Below are 20,574 nucleotides of genomic sequence, written 5' to 3' on the forward strand. Positions count from 1 at the left end.
AGTTAGGTATAATTTTAGGTGTATTAACGAGCATAGTTATTAAACCCGGCCCGACCCGGCGGTCGAACCGGTCAAACCGGTGGACCGGTCATTGGACCGGGCCGGGTTTGGAATTAGATCGTTTGTGCAAAGAGACCGTTGACTTAGTCAACGACCTGGCGGTTGAACCGGATTAAACCGGAAACCCGGCCGGTTTTGGCCGGTTTTGTCACTAACCGGATTTTGTGGAAAAATTATATTGCTATTGTTGGGACTCGAACTTCCGACCTCTGCCCCCACACTACCGCTTGCTTACCACCAAACTACTTCCAAATATGTAGATATAGTAGCTTTAGTATGATATATAAATGTTTTTTCAATTCTATCTTTTTTTCTCTAAAACAAATTTATTTGGAATTTTTTAATAAAAATTTATTACCCTCCAAACTCTATAAGTTATAAAATGGATTCCAAAAATAACATATTACATAATTCATTTAAAGACAAATATTATTTTTAATAAATTTTTACACTTAAAATTCATAAATAAGCTAGATAATTACACTAAATATAGATAAAATTTTACACTTGAAGTTTGGTATATTAATAAATAACTTTATATTTGATTGATTCTTATATGAATTAATTATTTTATAACAAATTAAATTAAATGAGCTTTTGTTATGGCATTATTTATTACAATTTATATCATATATCTTATATAAATAATTAGGAAATATAATATTTAAATATATGTAGTGATCCACCGGTTCAACCACTCACCCACCGGTTCAACCAGTAACCCGTTGACCCACCTCCTTCGCCGGGTTCCTTCCCGGATTGGGTTTAATAACTATGTTAACGAGTATCGAATAAGCACCCTTAAAATAATAATTGGTTAAATTAGGATGACTATGAAAGTTAACATACACGTAGATTAGGATCACTATGAAAGTGTTGAAAGTTAACATACACGTAAATTAGGATGATTATGAAAGTTAACATAACGTACACTCAATTGACTTCCAATTAAACAGCTTTTTTTTAATTTCATATACAAATATTAACCTGTCTTTTTGTTTGATAAGATAACATCCTGCGCAATATATACCAGTAAAAAAAACTACTCATATATAGTGTTTGAAATTTGGTAAATCATTCGTATATTTAACAAACTGCATTAAGCGAGGCGCAAGCTTCCAAATACTTGGGTAACTTTTAGTTCACATATATAGGCTACAAAATTTACCTTATTATATTGAATTTCATACTTAAAATACAATTGACAGGGAAAACATTATTTTGGATAACCAATTTCTTCAAGTATTATTTTGCTTGCAATATAAACATGATTTTAACTATTTTTTTATTTTTTCAACTATCTTTTTATCTCATGTATATCATATATTCACATTATAAAAAGTGCTACATTACTTGAGTCGAATTCATGATCTTAATATCATCCGCATGAATTTAATTGAGCAAACTAATTTTTAAAAAAATTAATGAATTTTAATAGTTCTGCTAATTGGTTTTTGATGTGGCACTGGTGCACATCACTTGCGTTGAGTTATGACTCTATCACAAAGGTATATGAGGGGCTACCACATTGGGTAAAAGTGCAAACATACATGTAATTGTACATGCAAAAGATATGAACTAGGTGGCATTGTTAGAACTAAATAAGAAATTGATTACACATGAAAAGCAAGGGAAAAAAATAGAATTATAGCCAAAGGTCCTATTGTTTACACTTACACTATTTATATTCCTTTTCTTGTTTCCTTGTTTTCTAGTATTGGATTGGCGTAATGATTTTCTCCTGTTATTTTTGGAGTAACAAATTGTGAATTTTCTTTCATGTAGCTTGATTTGGGACGTCATATTTTTCATGGCACTTCTTCATGGTATTTTGTGTTTTAAACACAAGAAAACTTTTCAAGATAGCTATATATTTGTGAACTTGAGTTGTCATTTGAATCAAATAATGAAATTCTCAGAATTTTTGCTATTTAAAAATTTTCAATATGCTTATGCTTGTTATTTACTTCTTAAATTTTTATTTCCTTGTATTTGAGAATATAACAAAAGAATCTTCCCCGCGCGAAGCGCAGGTTGGTTCCTGCATGCCCGCATGGTGTTTTCTTAGAGAGTCTATGTGGGCTTTTTTTTTGTAAAAGTTTTTTGATTTTTTTAATTTTGTTGAGTTTAAGTTTGAAATAATTGTATAGTAAATATGGGTTATATTATGTTGGATTTTAAAGAAATGTTATATAAATTATATGGAATATTTTCAAATAGACTAAATGAGAAAGATAAGGTTGACTAAGTTTGACTTTTGTTATTCATCTTTTGGTTCTGATAAGAGAAAGGGGAAAATATAAGTTTTTTATTTGTGAATTGTAAATATGGGCTGTATTATATTGGAATGGAATGATATATCACATTAATTATATAACTATTACTGATGCGACTCATGTAGGTACGTCAATGGATAGGGTTTGGATTGGGTTTCTTTGATCTAAATCCATACTTATTAAATTTATTAGACACAGATCCAAACCCTTATGGGTTTGAAAAAGTAAGACCAAATACTTATAGATCTGGGTATTTATTGGGTATCTATGGATATTTTTCTAAACATACTAAAGTAAAGATATATATATATAAATATATAGAGTTCATAAATAATATAAATACCATCCAATTTTTGTTTTCAAATAATAAAATTAGCATTCAACAAATTGAATGTGATATTATGAACTCAAAGAAATAACTATTATCAATTACTTCTATTTATTTACAAAGTTTCAACTGCATCCCCATCCAACCTTTAAAGACTTATTACCAATTACAATGATAACTAAGATTAGATTGAAAAAAAAGAAAATAATATAACACATATAAACATTCAGCCTTATTTAAAAATATATATAAATTTATACCTCTTTTTCTTATTTAAGTCTCAATGTTGGTAAATGTCTCACAATCCAACCCTAAAATAGTGAATGAGATAAAAATCATTCGACTAAGGATCAATTGCAAATAAATAATAGAATAAGAAGATTTTATAAACACTTGCACATCTTTTTTTTTTATTCAATCTAATCATCAGGAGTCACTAATGCTTCAACCACATCTGAGAGCAATTTGGCACGAGTTTCATCCTTTTTTTTTTGAAAAACTTATTTTTAAAAAACAAGTCAATCCAAATGGAATTGTCTTTGATTTTTACCATAATTTTCCAATATTTTTGGTTCATTAAGTTCTCATGTCTGTTAATATAGTCCCTTGTTTTGTCTCTAACCTAAGCTAATTTTGATTTTGAATAATATGAATTTTTTGTGCAATAGTTTGAGATGATACATAAAACAACATGGAATTACATAAAAACTAAAAAAATAAGATTTGGACATACACTCAATAGAACTTCTTCATACCAAACCTTTTTGTTCATTCCAAGTGCACCTTAGAAAAGCCAATTGAGAAGGATTGCAAGTAGGTTTTGTGCCTGCAACTACTTATAGTGAAGTACTCAGTAGGTTGAGGTGCTGTAATTTGTGTTCTTGACTACAATAATTGGTCACTAATCAAATTTCAAATTTATAAATAATTCATTTTCCTGCATCTTATGATAACTATCCTTGGCAACCTTCTCCAATTCTCAAGACCAAATAAAAGTAGAAGAAAAGTTCATTACTGAGATCTGAGATTCATAAAATTAGACCAAAAACATGAGAATGATATCTAAGATACAGTTTAGCTGTTACAGTTTAACTTTTTTCTACCTCCTTTCTCTCCATTTTTGTTCTTCTTCTTATTGTTTTCCTTGCCCTGTTTGCTTTGAGAGGCCTTATTGTTGTCATTGTTTTGGGAAGCAGAAGCAACACCAGAAGGCTAATTCTTGACCTTTTCTTCAGGGACTTTCCCAATTACCCCCTCAGGCTCTGCGTTATCAGTTCCTCTAAACAAATTTTTGCCATCATTTTCCTCCTTAGGCTCAGCATCAGAAACTATCCCAGAAGCAGTTTCCCTTCGCACAATTAAATGATTTAGAAAAGCCTCCAGCCTAGGCCTCTTTGACTGCAAGCTCTTCAGAAGTGATCCAATTTCTTGCAAGTTTCCAGTCTGAATAATATCACTGGTGGGGGAAAAACATCAATGAAACTTCGAGTAAACTATCGAAGCTGACACTTGAAAAGCTAAACATAAAAATTGTATGGTCAGGTATTGAATGTAGCAAACTAGGGAAGTTGCACAATCTGCAATCATGAAAGCACCAGAAGTTCTTTTGTATCACTACTACTTGGTTCAATTGCCAACCGATATGAAAATTAAGCAGCCCTTTACCTGGAATAGAGCTACAAATTCAGCTTTCTAGATAAAGTCCATATGCAAAAACCATGGATATCAATTGTCAGTTGTCACCCTAATGTTTGTCTAAGAAAACTGTTACCAGACCATCGCAAGCATTCGATTTCAAGTATTTAAAAGCTGTGGTTATGAACTTACCTAGAATCAAATAGGGAGATGAATTGCTTGATTTCGTCAAGCATGCTGCTTGCTTCACCGAATTGGTTTACACTACCACAAGGAAGAAATTTCTTTACATTTAGTCCAGCAGTGAAAAAGCTTGTACTTTCTTCCAATTCCTCCTGGAAACGAGTTAAGAAGCTTATACTTTCTTCCAATTCCTCCTGGAAACAAACAGCATAAAAGAGAGTTGTTAAAGCTATTACATGGAAGTGCTTGTATGGTTATTAAACGCAAAATCCACAAAGCAGCTGAGCATGAGCAGACCTAAGCAATCCATTTGTGGTTACCTTAAATTGAGAAAGATTAGGAGAACAGCTTGATAACTCTTCTTCTTGTCTTTGCTCTGTTGATATTTGCACATCAGAGATTTTTTCAGAAGGACCTGAGTACATCTGTGGGTTGCTTTCAGTTCCACTTTCTGTGCTCATTTTCTGACCTGGTGCCGCAGAAATGTCAATTGACATGAGAGACTCAGCATTATGATCCAGTCCTTCACACAAATTCGGAACATTTGCTTCAACCATAGGCCTTTGCTGATGGTAACTTCCTTGCTTTGGGAACAAATTTCTCATGATGTTGTCAATTCTTGGTGTCAAAGCTGTGTCAATGATGATTGCAGGACACGCGAATTTTGGACTATTTTCTCTCAAATGCACAATCACAAGAGGATTTCCAATCCTTCTGAATGCTTCTACAGTTGCATTTAAACTAAACCAATCCTGAGTCAAATGAGGCATTCTTCTTGGCCTAAGTGCCTGAATGAATGGCATTGGCAGCTGCGAACTAATATGAGACTGATCAAGCAGATGAGAAAGAACATTAGAATACTTGCCTGAGTTCAAGTGGAGCAAGCACAAGATAACCACAAGCCTTAATGCTAGTAGTGGATGATACTGATTTACACCAAATTTTGATTTTGCAATCCATGATGCTGTCTCCTGCTTTTTAAAAAGAAACTGTTCAACCATCATAACAACAGAATCAAATATGATTTCAGGAGACAACTGCGTGTCAGCTACTGAACCGGCATGTGGATACATGTCTGCTTTAAGATAAATAAGCCATTCCACAAAAGAATACTTTGTTGTGAAAAAGTAATCCTTGGAATGAAATACAAGTAGCAGCAGGCGTTCAACAAGATATATTAAACAATCAGGTGATATATAGTCATATGACCTCCAATTTGCAAGATAAGTATCTCTCAAAGCTTCGTGGAAGCTATCAATCAGTGAAAACTTCTTCCAATCTTCACCTGAAGTATTTGACGAAGGATCACCCAAGGATCTTGATTCTGTTATCCCAGAATGCCTCAATGAAGATACTTGCAAAGAATCAATGAATGCTCTCCAGGAAAAATTCTTTTCAAATCTTTTTGCTATCTTCATGCACAGATCATCTGTTGGTTTTCCAGATCCAAGCCAAATCATTACCACCCTCCCAATTTGACCGTAGGTAAGGTCACCCTTGTTACTGATATTGTCAACAATAACCTCTTCAAGTAGACTCCGTGAGAGCTCAGTTTTCCTTAAAGAGATCATGTTTTCCACCAATGATTTGCAACAGTCTAGTGGAAATACATATTTAAAGTACGTAATTGGTGTCCACAGGAAATTTTCTAGCCTCCTTTTAACACTATCATTGAATTTGAATGACTCAGTCAAAAATTTCATCAACTGATAGATATCAATGAGGCGCATGCTTTGGCAAAATAGGGAGAATGACTCCCTTATTGACAACTTATAAAGAGCTTCAACAGTGTCAAGTACCTTCAGGCTGACAGAAACTACTTCAGCCTGGCAATGACTCAGAGCAGCAGACGCAAATTTTCGACCATCAATGGATACCTGGTTCTCGCTTTGCTGCTTCTGCTTGAATACAGAACCAGTTGTTTTCACCCATTCAGCATCTGAGTTCAACAGTATATATGCTACATTTGAATTGATGACCTGCCTCCTCACACCAAAATAGTTCAAACAGAACTCACCATATTCAAACCATTCATTATCATCTGGTTTTTCCACTGTTTTGAGATATTGCATGATATTTAACATGTTCCTTCTCCACATATCCCAAAAATACATGAGTGAACCAACGGAGATGTGGTTAAGTGAAATCTTATCTTCTGAATGCTTTTTCATATCAACTTGCAATTCATCTTCCCATTCAAACTTCCGTGCTGTACAATCAAGATGAGCATCCAGGATCCTCCGGATAGATATCAATTCAACTGTCAGATTTTTACATAGCTCTGAATAAGTGAGAGACTGAAGCAACTCATGCAAGCTAATATGCTCATGTGACAAAACTTCAACCTCTCTGCGAATGCGTTCATAGAACTCATTCGATTCTTCCTGTGCGAATGACATAGCTTTCTTTAGCAGTATTTGTTTCTGTCGAAATGGCCTCAAGGGCCAACCTCTATTTCCAGTCACCCATAGAGAGCGATGAAGCACAAATGAAATGATGAGTAAGGATGCTTCCTTGAGATGGCCTGCCTTCCCAAGCAGGTCTGCCTCCCGTGGCAGATCCCCTCTCAACTTTGCTATTTCTATAGCTTCCTCGAAGTTTCCGAGTTCTTCTTCCAACAACAAAAGTTCATCAATACAGCCTATGCATTTCAGGAAGTTACGTCTGGAATCCATAGAAAGGAAAGCTCTAACATATTTTATCATGGATTTAAAATCCTTGAGCTTATAATAACTCAAAGCGCAACTCTCCAAGAACTCTTGTTCAATTTTTTCAATTTCCATTTCGCCAGGAGCATTCTGTTTCCATTTCGTAATGTATTGCCTTCCCAATTCAAAAAGACTCCCCTGAGTGCACACAGACAAACACTCCAACAAGTAATTGCCATCAGCATAAGCCTTTGCTGCAAGTTCATAACTTCTAGCCAAAGTGAAACAATCACCCGCTTGTTTAGGATCTCCACATTTATCAAAGGAAATTCTTCCTGCAGCAAGATTCAAAAGGTTGAACTTCAAGACTATGCTTTTCCAGTTAAATGTTTGCACAAGTAAAATACCATTTTCAAACCAAAGATAACTACAAAAAACAACCAGTTCCTCAACAACAAATCCCCCCCCCCCCCAACAACAAAAACCCCATCCCCTCTCCCTCCCACAATAAAACAAAAGTATGTCTATAATAATTGTATTAAAAAACATAGGGGACATTGAGATATCATGCCTGCTCTTTCGTAATCCCCTCTCAACTTCGCTATTTCCACAGCCTCCTTGAAGTTTCCAAATTCTTCTTCCAACAGCAAAAGCTCATCAAGACAGCCTATGCTTTTCAGGAATTTCCGCCTTGAATCCATAGTAAGGAAGGCTTTAACATATTTTGTCATTGATTTATGATCCTTGAGCTTATAGTAGCTCAAAGCGCAACTCTCCAAAAACTCTTGTTCGGCTTGTTTGATTTCCTTACTTTGTTTGGCGGTACCATTACCACCACCAGCAGCCTGTTTCCATTTCTTAATATATTGCCTTCCCATTTCAAAAAGATTACCCTGAGTACATGCGGACAAACACTCCAAGAAGTAATGGCCATCAGCATAAGCCTTCGCTGCAAGTTCGTAACTTTTAGCCGAAGTGAAACAATCACCTGCTTTTTTAGGATCTCTACATTTATCAAAGTAAATTCTTCCTGCAGCAAGATTCAAAAGGTTGAACTTCAAGACTATGCTTTTCCAGTTAATTGTTTGCACAAGTAAAATACCACTGTCAAACCAAAGGACACCAGCTGTTATTGAACCATAACTACAAAAAACAACCACCCACCCCTCACCCCTTCCCCTCTCCCTGGCGCCGACAATAAAACAAAAGTATGTCTATAAGAGTTATATTAAAAGATATATAACTAAGGAGACATTGATACATCATACCTGCTCTTTCGTAATCCCCCAAATCACAGAAGCATTCAGCTGCAGACTCAGCTCTGCCAATGGAGTCGAACAACTCAGCAGCCTGTCTGAGTATTGTACAAGCCTCTTGAGGATTTGACTCACGCAGCTGATCAGCAGTTGCCCTCAGGCTAGCAGCCTTGGCCCGTTTCTCCCAATTTGTATCTCCTGCCCTTTCAAAGCACATGGTTGCCATATGATACTTGTTCTCCTGGTAAAGCTGCATTAAAATATAAAGAAAAATTTTGTAGATTCCAGAATGAATGATAACATGCACAGCAAACGCGAAGCATAAAATGCATAGAAGCTGCGGTAGCAGAAACTTTAGAGAGCAGTCCAACCTTTATACCCCTTGATTTCCACTCTGCAGGACTGCTCGCCATTAGCATCGTTTGTGAAAATGATTCATCCACCTCCTTTACTTGCACAAGGCCCAACTTCTTCCAGAAGTCAAACATGGGTGCAGCAAACTCCTCACTATCTTCACAAATCCACAGTCTCTGCCTTGTCCGCGTAATTGCCACGTATAATTGTTTCAATTCAGAACAAAGGATACTGTGTCTTGCATGACTAAAACTAGGAAAGCACCTAGGGAAACAAGAATCACGTAGATCTTTTTTCTCCACGAAGTCATACACCACTCTCCATTGGTTCTTCAGAGGCGATGAACTGAAAAAATTGTACAGTAAGACATCCTGCAAATTGTACAATAACCCAATCAAGACACAGAGTAAATTTTGAATGAAAATGAGGAAAATCTTTAGCAAAGAAATCACTAAATGGAAGAAATAAAAGCAGCTAGGCATGCATTCAGTTTTCCCAGGCCCTTGGTCATACTCATAAACGGTTGGTTAGAGAATCACTTGGTAGTAAATGACAATCAATCACCTGAAACTCTAGACCCTTGCATTCCAGTATTGTAAGAACAAGAGCATGATTTCCTACATCTCTAGAAATTCCTTCCCGAGCAGAATCATCACGTACTAGTATAACCTGTTCGGCACCAAAGCCTACTACTTTCCCACCAGTCTTTGCAGTCTTTCCGAAAATAATCTCAATAGCACTCTCGTTAGGCTTAAGCAGAATAGGAGCTTCACCATATATAAAGCTAATTTCAGGTTTCAAAATATCAACAGATTGAGGGAAAAATTGGTAAAGAATGTCTGTGACACTCTGTGCTAATTTAAGTACTCCAGCATGAGTACGGAAGTTCTGGTGCAAATTCAAAATTTCTGACATACGTCTTTTCTCTCTTCTTTCAACATATTTGTCACTCTTTGATTTCATTATGAACTCATTATAGAATAGAGATCGTATATCTTCAAACCTAAAATCAGTACCCCTGGCAATAGTTTGAGCTGTATCACCAGAAAAGACAAAACCTTCATCCACATTTTTGCAGATATACTTGAACAGAGCTATCTGACTCATAGCAAGATCTTGCACTTCGTCAATGTACACAAAATCCATTTTATCACCCTCCAGACCCTTGCTCTTCAGCCTAAGATGAAGGTCAATAACAAAATCAGACAGATCAAATTCCCCACGCTGTAATTTCTTCTTCTCGTAAGCTTGAAAAGCAGTATAGATCAGCTCTCTCTCATCTGAGCTCAGGGTTGATGCCCTACTATTAGACATGGAAACATATTCTTGCCTGCTCAATTTACCATCAGGGGCTTCCCCAGCTAGCAAGCCTCCTTTAATGTGAGATATTATCTCCGTAAATGTTCTTGAAGAATCAAGCTTCTTCGTCAGTTGTGAATTGAAGTGAGGCCAATAATGGAAACAAAACCTCTCATAATTTACCTCCTTCATTCGTAAGAGAGATTGCAGAACAGCAGATCTGAAATTTCCACTTCTACCAACAGAAAAGTTCATTATCTTCTTCATCTCAGGAAATCGTCTGAAATAAGAATCACCAATTGTCCCATCAAGCATCATCAAAAACTTATGAAATGTAATGACAAGAGGGTACTTTTCGGAAGGAATGCCAACAAAAGAATCTGGTATATCTTTAAACTGTTCTATATCTTCCACATCTTCGGCATCATTCAAACTGGTGTCAGATGGGAAATTTCCACTGCAAGCAACACTGCACTCAAGACGGTTAAGGTTAGATATATAATTATTAAGAATACTTTAGTTTTCTCTGTACTATGTAAAAGGATATTATTTTAAAGAAGAAGTCTAGTATGTCAGAATGCTAACTGTATCATGTAATCACAAAACGAGCTGCTAGGAAAAATCCAGCATATCTCACATAACTTTCCACCAACTGCACAACGATTAGAAGTGTGAATTAATTTGCTGCTAGAGTTCATTGCCGCATGGATTTCTGTGATGTTCCTTTTCTTTTTGGGTTATTCAACGGGAGACTCCAAACCTGACAAGGGGAAGGGGGAAAGGGAGGGCTGGAAAACCTGGGACCTCACCATCGCCTAGCTAATGTCCCTACAAGCTAAACTGGGTCTTGGGGACATATCCCAAAATTAAGTTGCACGTGTGATCTCTTTCCTTTCCTGAACTATATATGAACTGACATGCCAAATGCCTTCTCAGAACGTTATGACCTGCACAGACTTCAACCTAATACATGTTCTAATCTTTTAGAACTATGATAAAATGTAAATGGCTTCATATACAGCATGTAGTTGAGCTCCATCGTATCTATACTATGTAGCATGACTGCTAAAACAGCACAACCAAGTAAGCGAAGTAAGACAATTAGAGCAGCAATGAGTATGAATCGAACACTACATTAAAGTACATACAAACAAATTGTACTTGATCACTGGTTAGCGGTTACCTTATCAGACGGGAAACATAATGTTTGACTGCAGAACATAGTCTTGGGCTTACTGTCACAAAAAGCTGGCGCAAAAATGTCTTCCTGGTCACTTCTGTAGAGTGATCAAACTCAGTTCTCTTCAAGACGCTCGTAGACATACTGTTCTCAGCTGTAGTAAATCCTTCCGAAGCAATATGGTAGATTTGTTCTTTCTCGAATAACTTCATGGACAGGACAGTAGTTTTCCCTGTGCCAGATCGCCCAAGGATGAAGCTGCTTTTGCAGAATTGAATAATTTCCCACTCTTCATCTGTAACTTCAAAAGGCAGATCCAATTCCTGACCATCACGACTGAAAAGTAAATGACTCACAGCACCAGGTGACAGGGAGTAAAACTTCATGAGTTGCAAGCTTTCGCTAACTCTCGAATTTTCAGCATAACATCCTCCATCAAATGTGCTATCAGTAGAATCTGCAACAGATTTGCCATTATTCATGTTCTTATGTCGGATTATCTTTGATGAGTTGGGCCAACACTCGGGAAGTTCTGCTCTCCTGAACAAGTAAATAAAAGGAAAAAGCACGAGCAAATATGTTAATGCTGTCCCATTAAAAGTGGAATTCAGTTAGTACGAAGAAAAAAGTTACCCATTAAGACATTTCTGTTTGCATCGATTGATGAAATCATCAGTATACATATTGAAAATGTTGTCAAGACGTTTCAGCAGCTTTGGGATCTCCACCAGAGGTAATATATCCCACACCTTCAAGACTTGCATGTAATTTGATTTCTTAACAATGTCTATTGAGCACACCACATAGAGCCCCTCAACCTTAAAATGTTTCACAATCTGTGAAGATCTTTCACAAACTAAGTCCACATTTATTTTCTTAGGTCGCCAGCCACTGGCAAGACAAAGCAACAGGTTTAGGACTGACTTCTTCATGCGGGTGGAAGTCATCTTTCTAAATGATTTCCGAAAGTCGTCACTAAATAAAACCTGTGACATAACATATAAAAGTAATAAAAAGATTCATGAATAAACCAGAAATTCAAATCCAAAATAACCAAAATGATTAAACTATACAAGAAAATTTGAACAAAGAAAGGATGCCTTGAAGATTTTAGCTAACTAAAATAGACAACAGAAATCCACAATGGATTAGGTATATATCCAAACAACTATATATGGACAGAATGCATAATATTGATATCATAACGATGATGCTACACCAAAAGGAACATAAACACGAAGAAATTTTGAATAGAGAAAAGAAAGTGCAGCATGTTAATACAAAATTTAATACCGTCCAAACTGTCATGCAAACTTTTATAGTCATAGTTTCCTTGATGGACATATTATTCCAGTATGTACAAGTATGCTGCCAGGAATGTTACCTAAATTGATACCATAAAGAAGCAAACAACTGAACATTACCGTCCACCGTTGCTGTTTGAAAAGTGTGCTATCCCCATTAAGCAAATCCTCCATCTGATCCAGCTCTTTCTTCACATCCAAAATCGTGTTTGATACATCAGTGTCCTCATCAGCACTAAAGAAACAACCACGAGCCTTAGCATCACAAATTAATGCTTCCCAAACTGATCGAGTATTTGTTAGTGTATCCGCATTTCCAAAGATCCAAAGACAGTGCCTAGCAAGGGACAAGAAATTCAATTTCTGCATATTTGAAATTAAAGATTAGAGAAAAGTTCCTTGCAGTAATATAGCTGAAAAAGTACCGAGCTCTTGTCAAAGCAACATTGGTTCTCTGAGGACTAGATAGGAAACCAATAGACCCTTTATTATTGGCTCTTACAGTAGATAATAAAACAATATCTTGTTCCCCACCCTGATATCCATCTATAGATTTTACTGTCACAACAAAATTGTCAAGATTTTCAAACTTATGACGAAGTTTTTCTTGAACCAGTGCAACTTGAGCAGCATAGGGTGATATTACCCCAACGCTTAGAGATGTATCAGATCCATTCCAAGCTGTGCCAAAAAAAGTAATTTGTTACGTCAAAGAAGACATGGAAAACATATAACAATAGTCAAAGTAGCATAAAAACCATGTCATGGGTATTAAGTACGCATATTACAAATTCAGTCAGATTCCTAATAGATAATTAATTATACAAGTGAGAGTAGTTTTGCACCCTCAATACTCCAGCAATTCATGTAAGATGGCTCTACCAATCTTAATTTGATGTTTTGATGCATTAAGCTTCAATTTTCTAGCCCTTCATATGATTTCCAGAGACAAAAGCATATTCATGAAACAGAAGCTACTCAGTCAAATATTATACTATCTTTAGCCAAAGGTGTCTTTTTCTCATTTTCATACTCCTTTTCTATTGTAGAATGAAGGCATGTCTTTCCTTTCCATTGTTCTATCTGGACTGGACTAAGGCTAAACTGAAAATATGGACTAGGTAACTGCTTCAAATCCTGCACTCTGATAGAGTCAAACTTAATACAGCAGCATATATTTTATGATATTTCTCAACAGAAAACTTGCTTGTAGATGGAATTATTCAAACTAGGAAGCCTTGACATGCCTTTGTACAGCTTCTGAACTATCTTTACCACCACAGCCGCCTCAACAATATTTCTCAAGCTGTAATCATCACCATCGCCATCTTCATTTCCACCTGGGACATTAATGAATGAATAGGGACCAAACATTTTCTCCCGAAGAAAACACCTTTCGTGCTTTTTACTCCTAACTTCAGGTGCATCCATGATCTTGTCCGTATAGAAGATAGAATTTGGGAAGCAACTGATAGATGGATGCATTCTATATTGAATGTTAAGCAGGTGCTTTGGCTGACCCAATGAACTCAACCTTTCAAATAAGCTTCTTCCAAATGCGGCATTGGCAGATATCTATATTATACGTAAACAGATATATATTATGTCTATGAGGTAATCAGATGTCATGCATGTAAGAATATTCTATTGGCCTGTATAAATTCATTAGCAATTTGCATACCTTGCTATTAACGCTTGCTGGCAACTGGCACTCATCACCAACAAGAATAGCATGCTTTAAACCAGGTAGTTGAAGTGGTATAAGGGATTCACACTCTTTCAATTGGGCAGCCTCATCAATGACCAGCACTTTAAGTGGCTCCACATTTGTCCTGTGCAACTTGTAGGAAGTAGAAGCAGTGCAGAATACCAAGGTAGCCATTTGGAAACAGAGTTCCCTTATTGATTCTTCATTCACAACGGCTGGGATGCCCAGATTTTCAAGAGTTGAATGAACGGTTTTCAGGACAAAGAGACACTTGCTTCTAATATCTGGCAGCAACCAGGTACATGTGACTGCTTCGGAAAAATCTTCCACCATTATGCTAGAAGAATAGAGCTTCTCCAGTATATCAGAGGTCAAAAACTTTTCAAACAGCTCCTTCTCCAAAGACTCAAGCAGATAAATCAGATGTACCATGTTTTCAAAATTTTGTTTTGCAACAAAACTTCTTGCTACATGAGTGCAGAATGTAATCAGACATCTTCTGAGAGATGGTAAAATTGCTTTTACGCCTGCTCTGATGAATTCTAGAAAAAACTTTGGCTTATCTTTTGGAGCTTCATCTTTGTTTTCCTTGGTTTTGATCAGCTCATTTTCCAGAAAGATATGGTAGTGTGAGGCACCATGCTCAAGCAAATCAATCATAGAACGCACACAATGTTTCAAACCATTTGATGGTGCAAAGCACTCAACAAGCCTCTTCACGCGGTAGTCAAGGTATATATCTTCAATATCAGGGGCAACTTTTAGTCGATCCTTATTTCCAAATAATATAATATCTCCCAATGGAGTAAACGGATCACTTTTTTCAGATTCAGCAGCATATGCCTCTTTTACCAGTTTTACCACTCGAGATGCAACTTCTTTTACTGCCACATTGGTTGGGGCACAACAAAGAGTCCTGTAATTCATTCTTAATAGGATAAATAGCATCTGACTTACTGTTTTGGTTTTCCCTGTCCCCGGTGGACCCCAAATGAGTTCAATGTGAGAATTCCGGTCACATGTCATCTTATGGAGAGACGCCCTTATGGCTTCAGTTTGGGATTCATTCATCTGAGAGTATAAATCTGATCCAAAACTTTCAGACAATTGTCCAGTGTGATTTACTGAACAAGAATCACACTGTTCTTCAACCTGTGACACCACAGCAAAGATCAACATAAAGGGTAATCAGTAAAATAAAGATTCATCTAACCAAAAAACACACAATATTGAAAAGTAGAGAAATAGTTCAGCTGAATATTCGATCTCCATATTAATTAGCCTCACAATGACCTTAGTTCATAAACTGTAGAAGTATGTGTTTTCATGGTAACATTTTTCATATCCTGGTGGTTGACTTGACAAAAGCAAAACATATCTATCTTATGGATTCTCTAGATTTAGCAAATGCATGTTTGTCCAAGTGAGATACCAATGAATACGAGATGAAGATGGAGGACTAGCAGATTGACCTGTTGTCAAGCTTGGTATCTATAACCTAAGTACATGTAAACAATTGATTGAGATACAAAAGATTATTTATAGTAAACATAAAGAGGCACATCTTAATCCTTTTAAGAGAAGATAATAAGCAAAAAGATTATAGCCTTTCTTTTTGAATTTCAAAACAGCTAAATCTAATTGTAAAAATGATGAATTTTCCTAACTTGCTCCAAAAGCCAGCCTGGTGAAGGTGAACATAAATTACTTGAAGAAGTGAAATTCATTTTTAAACTTAAAACAGAGATGAGGATTGAACCGTACTAAATCAGCTAAACATTCTCTTCTTCATCTTCTCTTTTTGACGAGTTCCAACAACAGCTGCATTTCCCAAATATATGACAATTTAAGAAAGCACCTAGCCTACACCAATGCTATTACACTGGCATTAGGTATAATCTCTCATGTTCAGCATGTAAAGATATATGTCCCCTGTTTGGGAAAAAATTCTCAAAATAATGTTCTCATTCATTTTTTACTTTATTTCTCTAGACAATTGCTATAATGTCATGAGACTCATGATTCAGGGATGGTTTACTGGGGAGATATCGAAAAGCTATTATATAGATCATGTTATAGGGTCTGCATTGCCTAAAATGTCAGGAAAAGTCACATACTCCTCCAATGAACAGAATACCTTCTAACACATCATAAAACCTTCATCTAACTATTTCTGTTTAGCATAAACGTCCACTAGATAGCACAAATGGGACAAGGTCTTCTCTTGAATGGAGGCAGATTTGCTAGTAGCATGATGACAATTAGTCACTAGGCAAATTTGCTGACAGCATCGTTAGATTGAGCATTGTCTTCTGTAAGAATGAGAGGAAAGTTTTCCACATTCATGTTGACTGGCGATGAACAGAATTGCTTTTCTGTCTGTTGCCAATTTTCCAATTTTATGGATACCTAATCATACTTTTATGATTAACATCTGACAAATTTCGTGAAAAGCAATGGGAGCAATGGCAGGCTACCGTGGTACATCCACTATTACTAGCTAGGATACTGTCATTTTGACTGTAATGGGAAATTATACCTACAGTTAAAAGTATATTCAAAAAGGGGAAGAATCTGGGCATCAAATTTGGAAACTCAAGTCTTTTTGAGATAATGCCGTGGAGAAAGCATCAATTCAGCCTCATACTTACCATGGCATTAGAGCAAAGAACCTTCTCAATAAGCGTCAAATTTTTGAACCAATGCAATGCCTTCCATATTCTTTTATTTGTCATAGTATTTGTCAAGTACACCACATAAAGCCAGTCCTGCTTCTCACCCTTGAATGGCATGTCTTCCGGTGTCTTGACCTTAAACTTAGTTGATGAAGTGCTCCCATCAATGCCTTCACCTTTAATGTCAGTTACCGATGCCAATGTCCATGACCAGTGCATCCTTTGGAGGTCAGACCTGGTTTCAGGTTTTGAATCTGAAATAACAAGAATATCACCCGGCAATACTTTATAAAGCTCTTTACCATGGTTAACAAATTTGTTTCTCCATTGATCAACTTTAACTTCGTATAGAAAATTTCCACAAGATTTTGCTTCCTCGAGAATTTGCACTTCAGCAAATGGTGCCTGATGTATAGATTCCATAGCAGAAGCAAGCTGTGCTCGTGTTTCTTCCAATAAAGGGTAACTGTAAGAGTCAAGGTAATTCCCTACTGATTCAAACAATTCAGGTATCCACTCTACCTGTAAAGTATAGAGATGGCATTCATTACATCAAGCCTAGGAAAAATGCAGTTGATGTAACCCAAGGAAAAAGGAAAACACCAGCAAAAGTTGGAGACATACAGCAAAAAAGACACAAGCACATCAAACAATATGTACTGCACTCAGAATCTAAATTGAGGGCAAAAGTTCATATTCTTGCAATAGCTACTGAATGTTGCTCAATTAACCGGTATCACAAATATCAAAAAAAATGATGGCATAGTATAACACTAACAAAAATTGGACATGCACAGCCAAAAAAAATTGACAAAAAGACAAATTGAAGCTAAATTGAAGACAAGAGTTCCTCATTTTTCAAATCTTAGAAAATGTATGACAAAAAGATGTCCAGAGATTAATTTCTGCAGGGCAATATCGCTGGAATAGAGGAGCTTAACTCTATGGCCTTCAGATTGATCACCTTGGCTGTGCCACTCAAGAATCAACATTCCAACAACTCAAAGAAGAATCAACTACAGAACTATAAAATGAATGCTGTTGAAATTTGAAACATCTCAATTTTTGAGGTTCAGACATCCCACAATGGGATTGAGATAGCTTAAGTCTATCTAGTCTCAATTTGGGATGTCTCATGTCCATATTGCTAAAGAAGTAGAATTGAGACATCCCAATTCCCCATAACAAATATAGGTTTAACAATGTGATCCAATTAAAGCAAATAATTTTATACTTCCAACAAACGAAAATTTCTGAATTTGTAGCCCATCCATTGCAATGATATAAAATTCCAGAATTTGTTACCATTTTGCCGTTCCTCCTTTTTACTCAAACAACATACACTACCTTCTAAGAAGCATATAATCCAAAGTAACTAGAAAAAGTTTCTGGCACTATATTTTGTACTTCTAACAAGTGAAAAAAGTTTAAAACTCTTTATCAAATATCTTTTTCACTTTCCTGAATCACATTAGATAGTTCATTTTTTCTGTTATTTTTACTGTAGATTAAATTCTGAATTATATGATGTAAATGTTTTTCCATTGTCTTCTTAACCACTGATTTTCCATCATATAGACCTAATTTTATCTATACATACTGTATACAAGGCGACAGTATTTCAATTGATATTTAAAGAATTGAAGACTATGATATTTAGTGAAAACCCACAGCCAGAGGCCTAGAAATAAGAAATACTCTTTAGTCTGAAATATTATGCTATATTTCTCACTAGTATGTACCGGTGAATCTTACGATCCCCATGTACCCTCCCCATTTCTTAAATCCCACTCCTTCCCTACTACAAAATTTTTTTTTTTTTTAAAAAAAAGAACTAGTGAATTGTACAATAGATTAATGTTATAAAATAATAAATGACTTTTGCCTTCAAAGTCAAGCTTAAATGGTCGAGACATTGATATATAACTATGTGGGGCATGATTTAATTTTGAAATTTTCTCTTTTCTGTCTTCCTCCTTGTAAGATATAGATTGAATATATGACCGATTTCATTCACACTAACAAATATTGGTCTAAAATAACTATACTTTGTACAGTGTCAAAAATAAAAACACTAGTTTCAACAAAACAGAACTTTAAGGCCACTAAGTGGATTCACTCCAAAACAATCATAAAAAAAAATGCATACATTTCATTTCATCATTTGTCAGATCTTTAGTCAAACTTTTGTTGCAAACAATTTGAGAGAAAGTTGTAAAATCACTCAACTTTACTTAGGAGTATTTGACTAAAAGAAAGCAACAAAGAATTATCAGAAATGAAAAATGAAGTATGGAACATAAATTCTAACCTGATCTTTGTATCGATTCTCATTAAAAATGTCATGAAGGGACCATTTCAAAACCATGTCAGTGAAGTCATCTTTAGGCCATGCTCTCTTCTTGCTTGAACAATCCCCTTCCATCATCATTTCTTCTACAATCACCCTTACCCGCAACTTTTTTGTCTCCCAAATGAACTTGAAAACTGAACAAAAATAAAATTCCAGATGGATATTAAAGCCTTCTGAATACCATGCATGACCATCACTCTCTTATAAGAAACCTTTTTTTCTCTTTTTGCTTTTTGTAAAAACTGTAGTGCATGAATCTGAAAATAAATTAAGTTGGTCTTTTCGTTTTCCCACTTCTTGGCCTACTTCACTTCTTGAGTCATAATGATAATGCATGTATACCACTTAATGAACTTCTTTTTGTACATCTTTTGGTTAATTTTCTTCCTTTTAGGTAAAGAAAGGCTAATCATTGATTAATTTGTTTAGTGAAACTCATTTAAACTGTTGAGAGTTCGAAGTCCTTTTTCGAACTTCTCTTGTATAGTGTACTGCAAGACTGCGTTTGGATATGGAAAAAGAAGAAAGGAAGAAGAATGCGTTTAGACTTTGAAGTATTTGGGAGTTAATATTTTCTATCCCTTTATCTGCCCAAGGGAAACTGCATTTGGATATGGGAAAATTTTTCTATCCCTTTATCTGCCCAAGGAAAACTGCATTTGGATATGGGAAAATTACTAAATTAGTTGCACGGCCAATGAAGGGCCATGTCATGGTAATTAGTTGTACTTTAGCAGTACATTTAACTTTTAACTACTAATAGTTATTTTTCCAAAAAGATGGTAAGGGATAAATATAAAACACCCTTCAAATGCACATTTGACCCCTAATATTAAGCACATGTGCCAAATTCGTTCCTAATATTTTGATAAAACAAATTTAGTTTCCAAAGTATTTTATTTTATACAAATTTAGGACAATTGATTGAAATTCAAGAATTCTAATGGTCAAACTTAATTTACTGTGAGTCAAAAGTGTTGAATTGGTTTGAGTATAGCATTGAAAAAGATGTCTCTTTTTGCTGATGTTATCTATATGGACCTGTTATAGTTTTGTTAGAGAAGGGTTCAAATTGGAAACAAAAGAGAGACAGAATTTATGCTTATGTTCGTGGTGCTAATAGTGCACTGAATCTGTGGCCTGTTTGGAAGCCTAGTTTTTGAGCAAGTTTGTTTCATTGTTTGCTACTAGTTTTTTAACAACTTTTGCTACAGGAACCCAAAAAAACTTATCAAATTTTTTAACCTACACACTTCAAAATATCTAACACACAAAAAACTTCCTCTTTTCTTCTTCTTTCTCCCCTACCCCAATA

At 35.7% G+C, this 20,574-nt stretch overlaps 2 protein-coding genes and 1 long non-coding RNA gene across 3 annotated transcripts; all 3 read right to left on the reverse strand.

Annotated features, from left to right (window-relative positions):
* Positions 1-3,675: 3,675 nt before the first annotated feature.
* On the reverse strand, positions 3,676-4,672 carry LOC140038060 (uncharacterized). The gene is made up of 2 exons (XR_011841870.1): positions 4,492-4,672; positions 3,676-4,120 (listed from the first exon to the last, which is right to left on the reverse strand). It is a non-coding gene; the product is annotated as an uncharacterized lncRNA (long non-coding RNA).
* A 67-nt stretch (positions 4,673-4,739) lies between these two features.
* LOC140037834 (uncharacterized) lies at positions 4,740-12,166 on the reverse strand. Its single transcript, XM_072082976.1, has 7 exons — positions 11,853-12,166; positions 11,223-11,759; positions 9,305-10,508; positions 8,758-9,111; positions 8,399-8,636; positions 7,687-8,160; positions 4,740-7,498 (listed from the first exon to the last, which is right to left on the reverse strand). Exons 1-7 carry the CDS (start codon positions 12,164-12,166, stop codon positions 4,740-4,742), a joined length of 5,880 nt encoding a protein of 1,959 aa, XP_071939077.1.
* Positions 12,167-14,508: 2,342 nt separating this feature from the next.
* Positions 14,509-19,407, reverse strand: LOC140037835 (uncharacterized). Its single transcript, XM_072082977.1, has 4 exons — positions 19,218-19,407; positions 16,883-17,428; positions 14,661-15,383; positions 14,509-14,568 (listed from the first exon to the last, which is right to left on the reverse strand). The coding sequence occupies exons 1-4, from the start codon at positions 19,335-19,337 to the stop codon at positions 14,509-14,511; spliced, it is 1,449 nt and encodes a 482-aa protein (XP_071939078.1). The 5' UTR covers positions 19,338-19,407.
* Positions 19,408-20,574: the final 1,167 nt, after the last annotated feature.

The sequence above is a fragment of the Coffea arabica genome, chromosome 3c (genome assembly GCF_036785885.1).
Source record: "Coffea arabica cultivar ET-39 chromosome 3c, Coffea Arabica ET-39 HiFi, whole genome shotgun sequence".
Lineage (NCBI taxonomy): Eukaryota > Viridiplantae > Streptophyta > Magnoliopsida > Gentianales > Rubiaceae > Coffea > Coffea arabica.

What these genes read in the sequence shown, in the direction of transcription:
- LOC140037834 (XM_072082976.1), bottom strand. Translation starts at nt 12,166, where the DNA reads ATGACTTCCACCCGCATGAAGAAGTCAGTCCTAAACCTGTTGCTTTGT. An exon ending in AAACAGAAATGTCTTAATGG is followed by an intron (nt 11,760 to 11,852) that starts GTAACTTTTTTC and finishes TTACTTGTTCAG; the next exon opens with GAGAGCAGAACTTCCCGAGT. An exon ending in AGCAGGCATGATATCTCAAT is followed by an intron (nt 7,499 to 7,686) that starts GTCCCCTATGTT and finishes GGAAAAGCATAG; the next exon opens with TCTTGAAGTTCAACCTTTTG.
- LOC140037835 (XM_072082977.1), bottom strand. Translation starts at nt 19,337, where the DNA reads ATGATGATGGAAGGGGATTGTTCAAGCAAGAAGAGAGCATGGCCTAAA. An exon ending in AGAATCGATACAAAGATCAG is followed by an intron (nt 17,429 to 19,217) that starts GTTAGAATTTAT and finishes TATACTTTACAG; the next exon opens with GTAGAGTGGATACCTGAATT. An exon ending in AACAAAATTTTGAAAACATG is followed by an intron (nt 14,569 to 14,660) that starts GTACATCTGATT and finishes CTATTCTTCTAG; the next exon opens with CATAATGGTGGAAGATTTTT.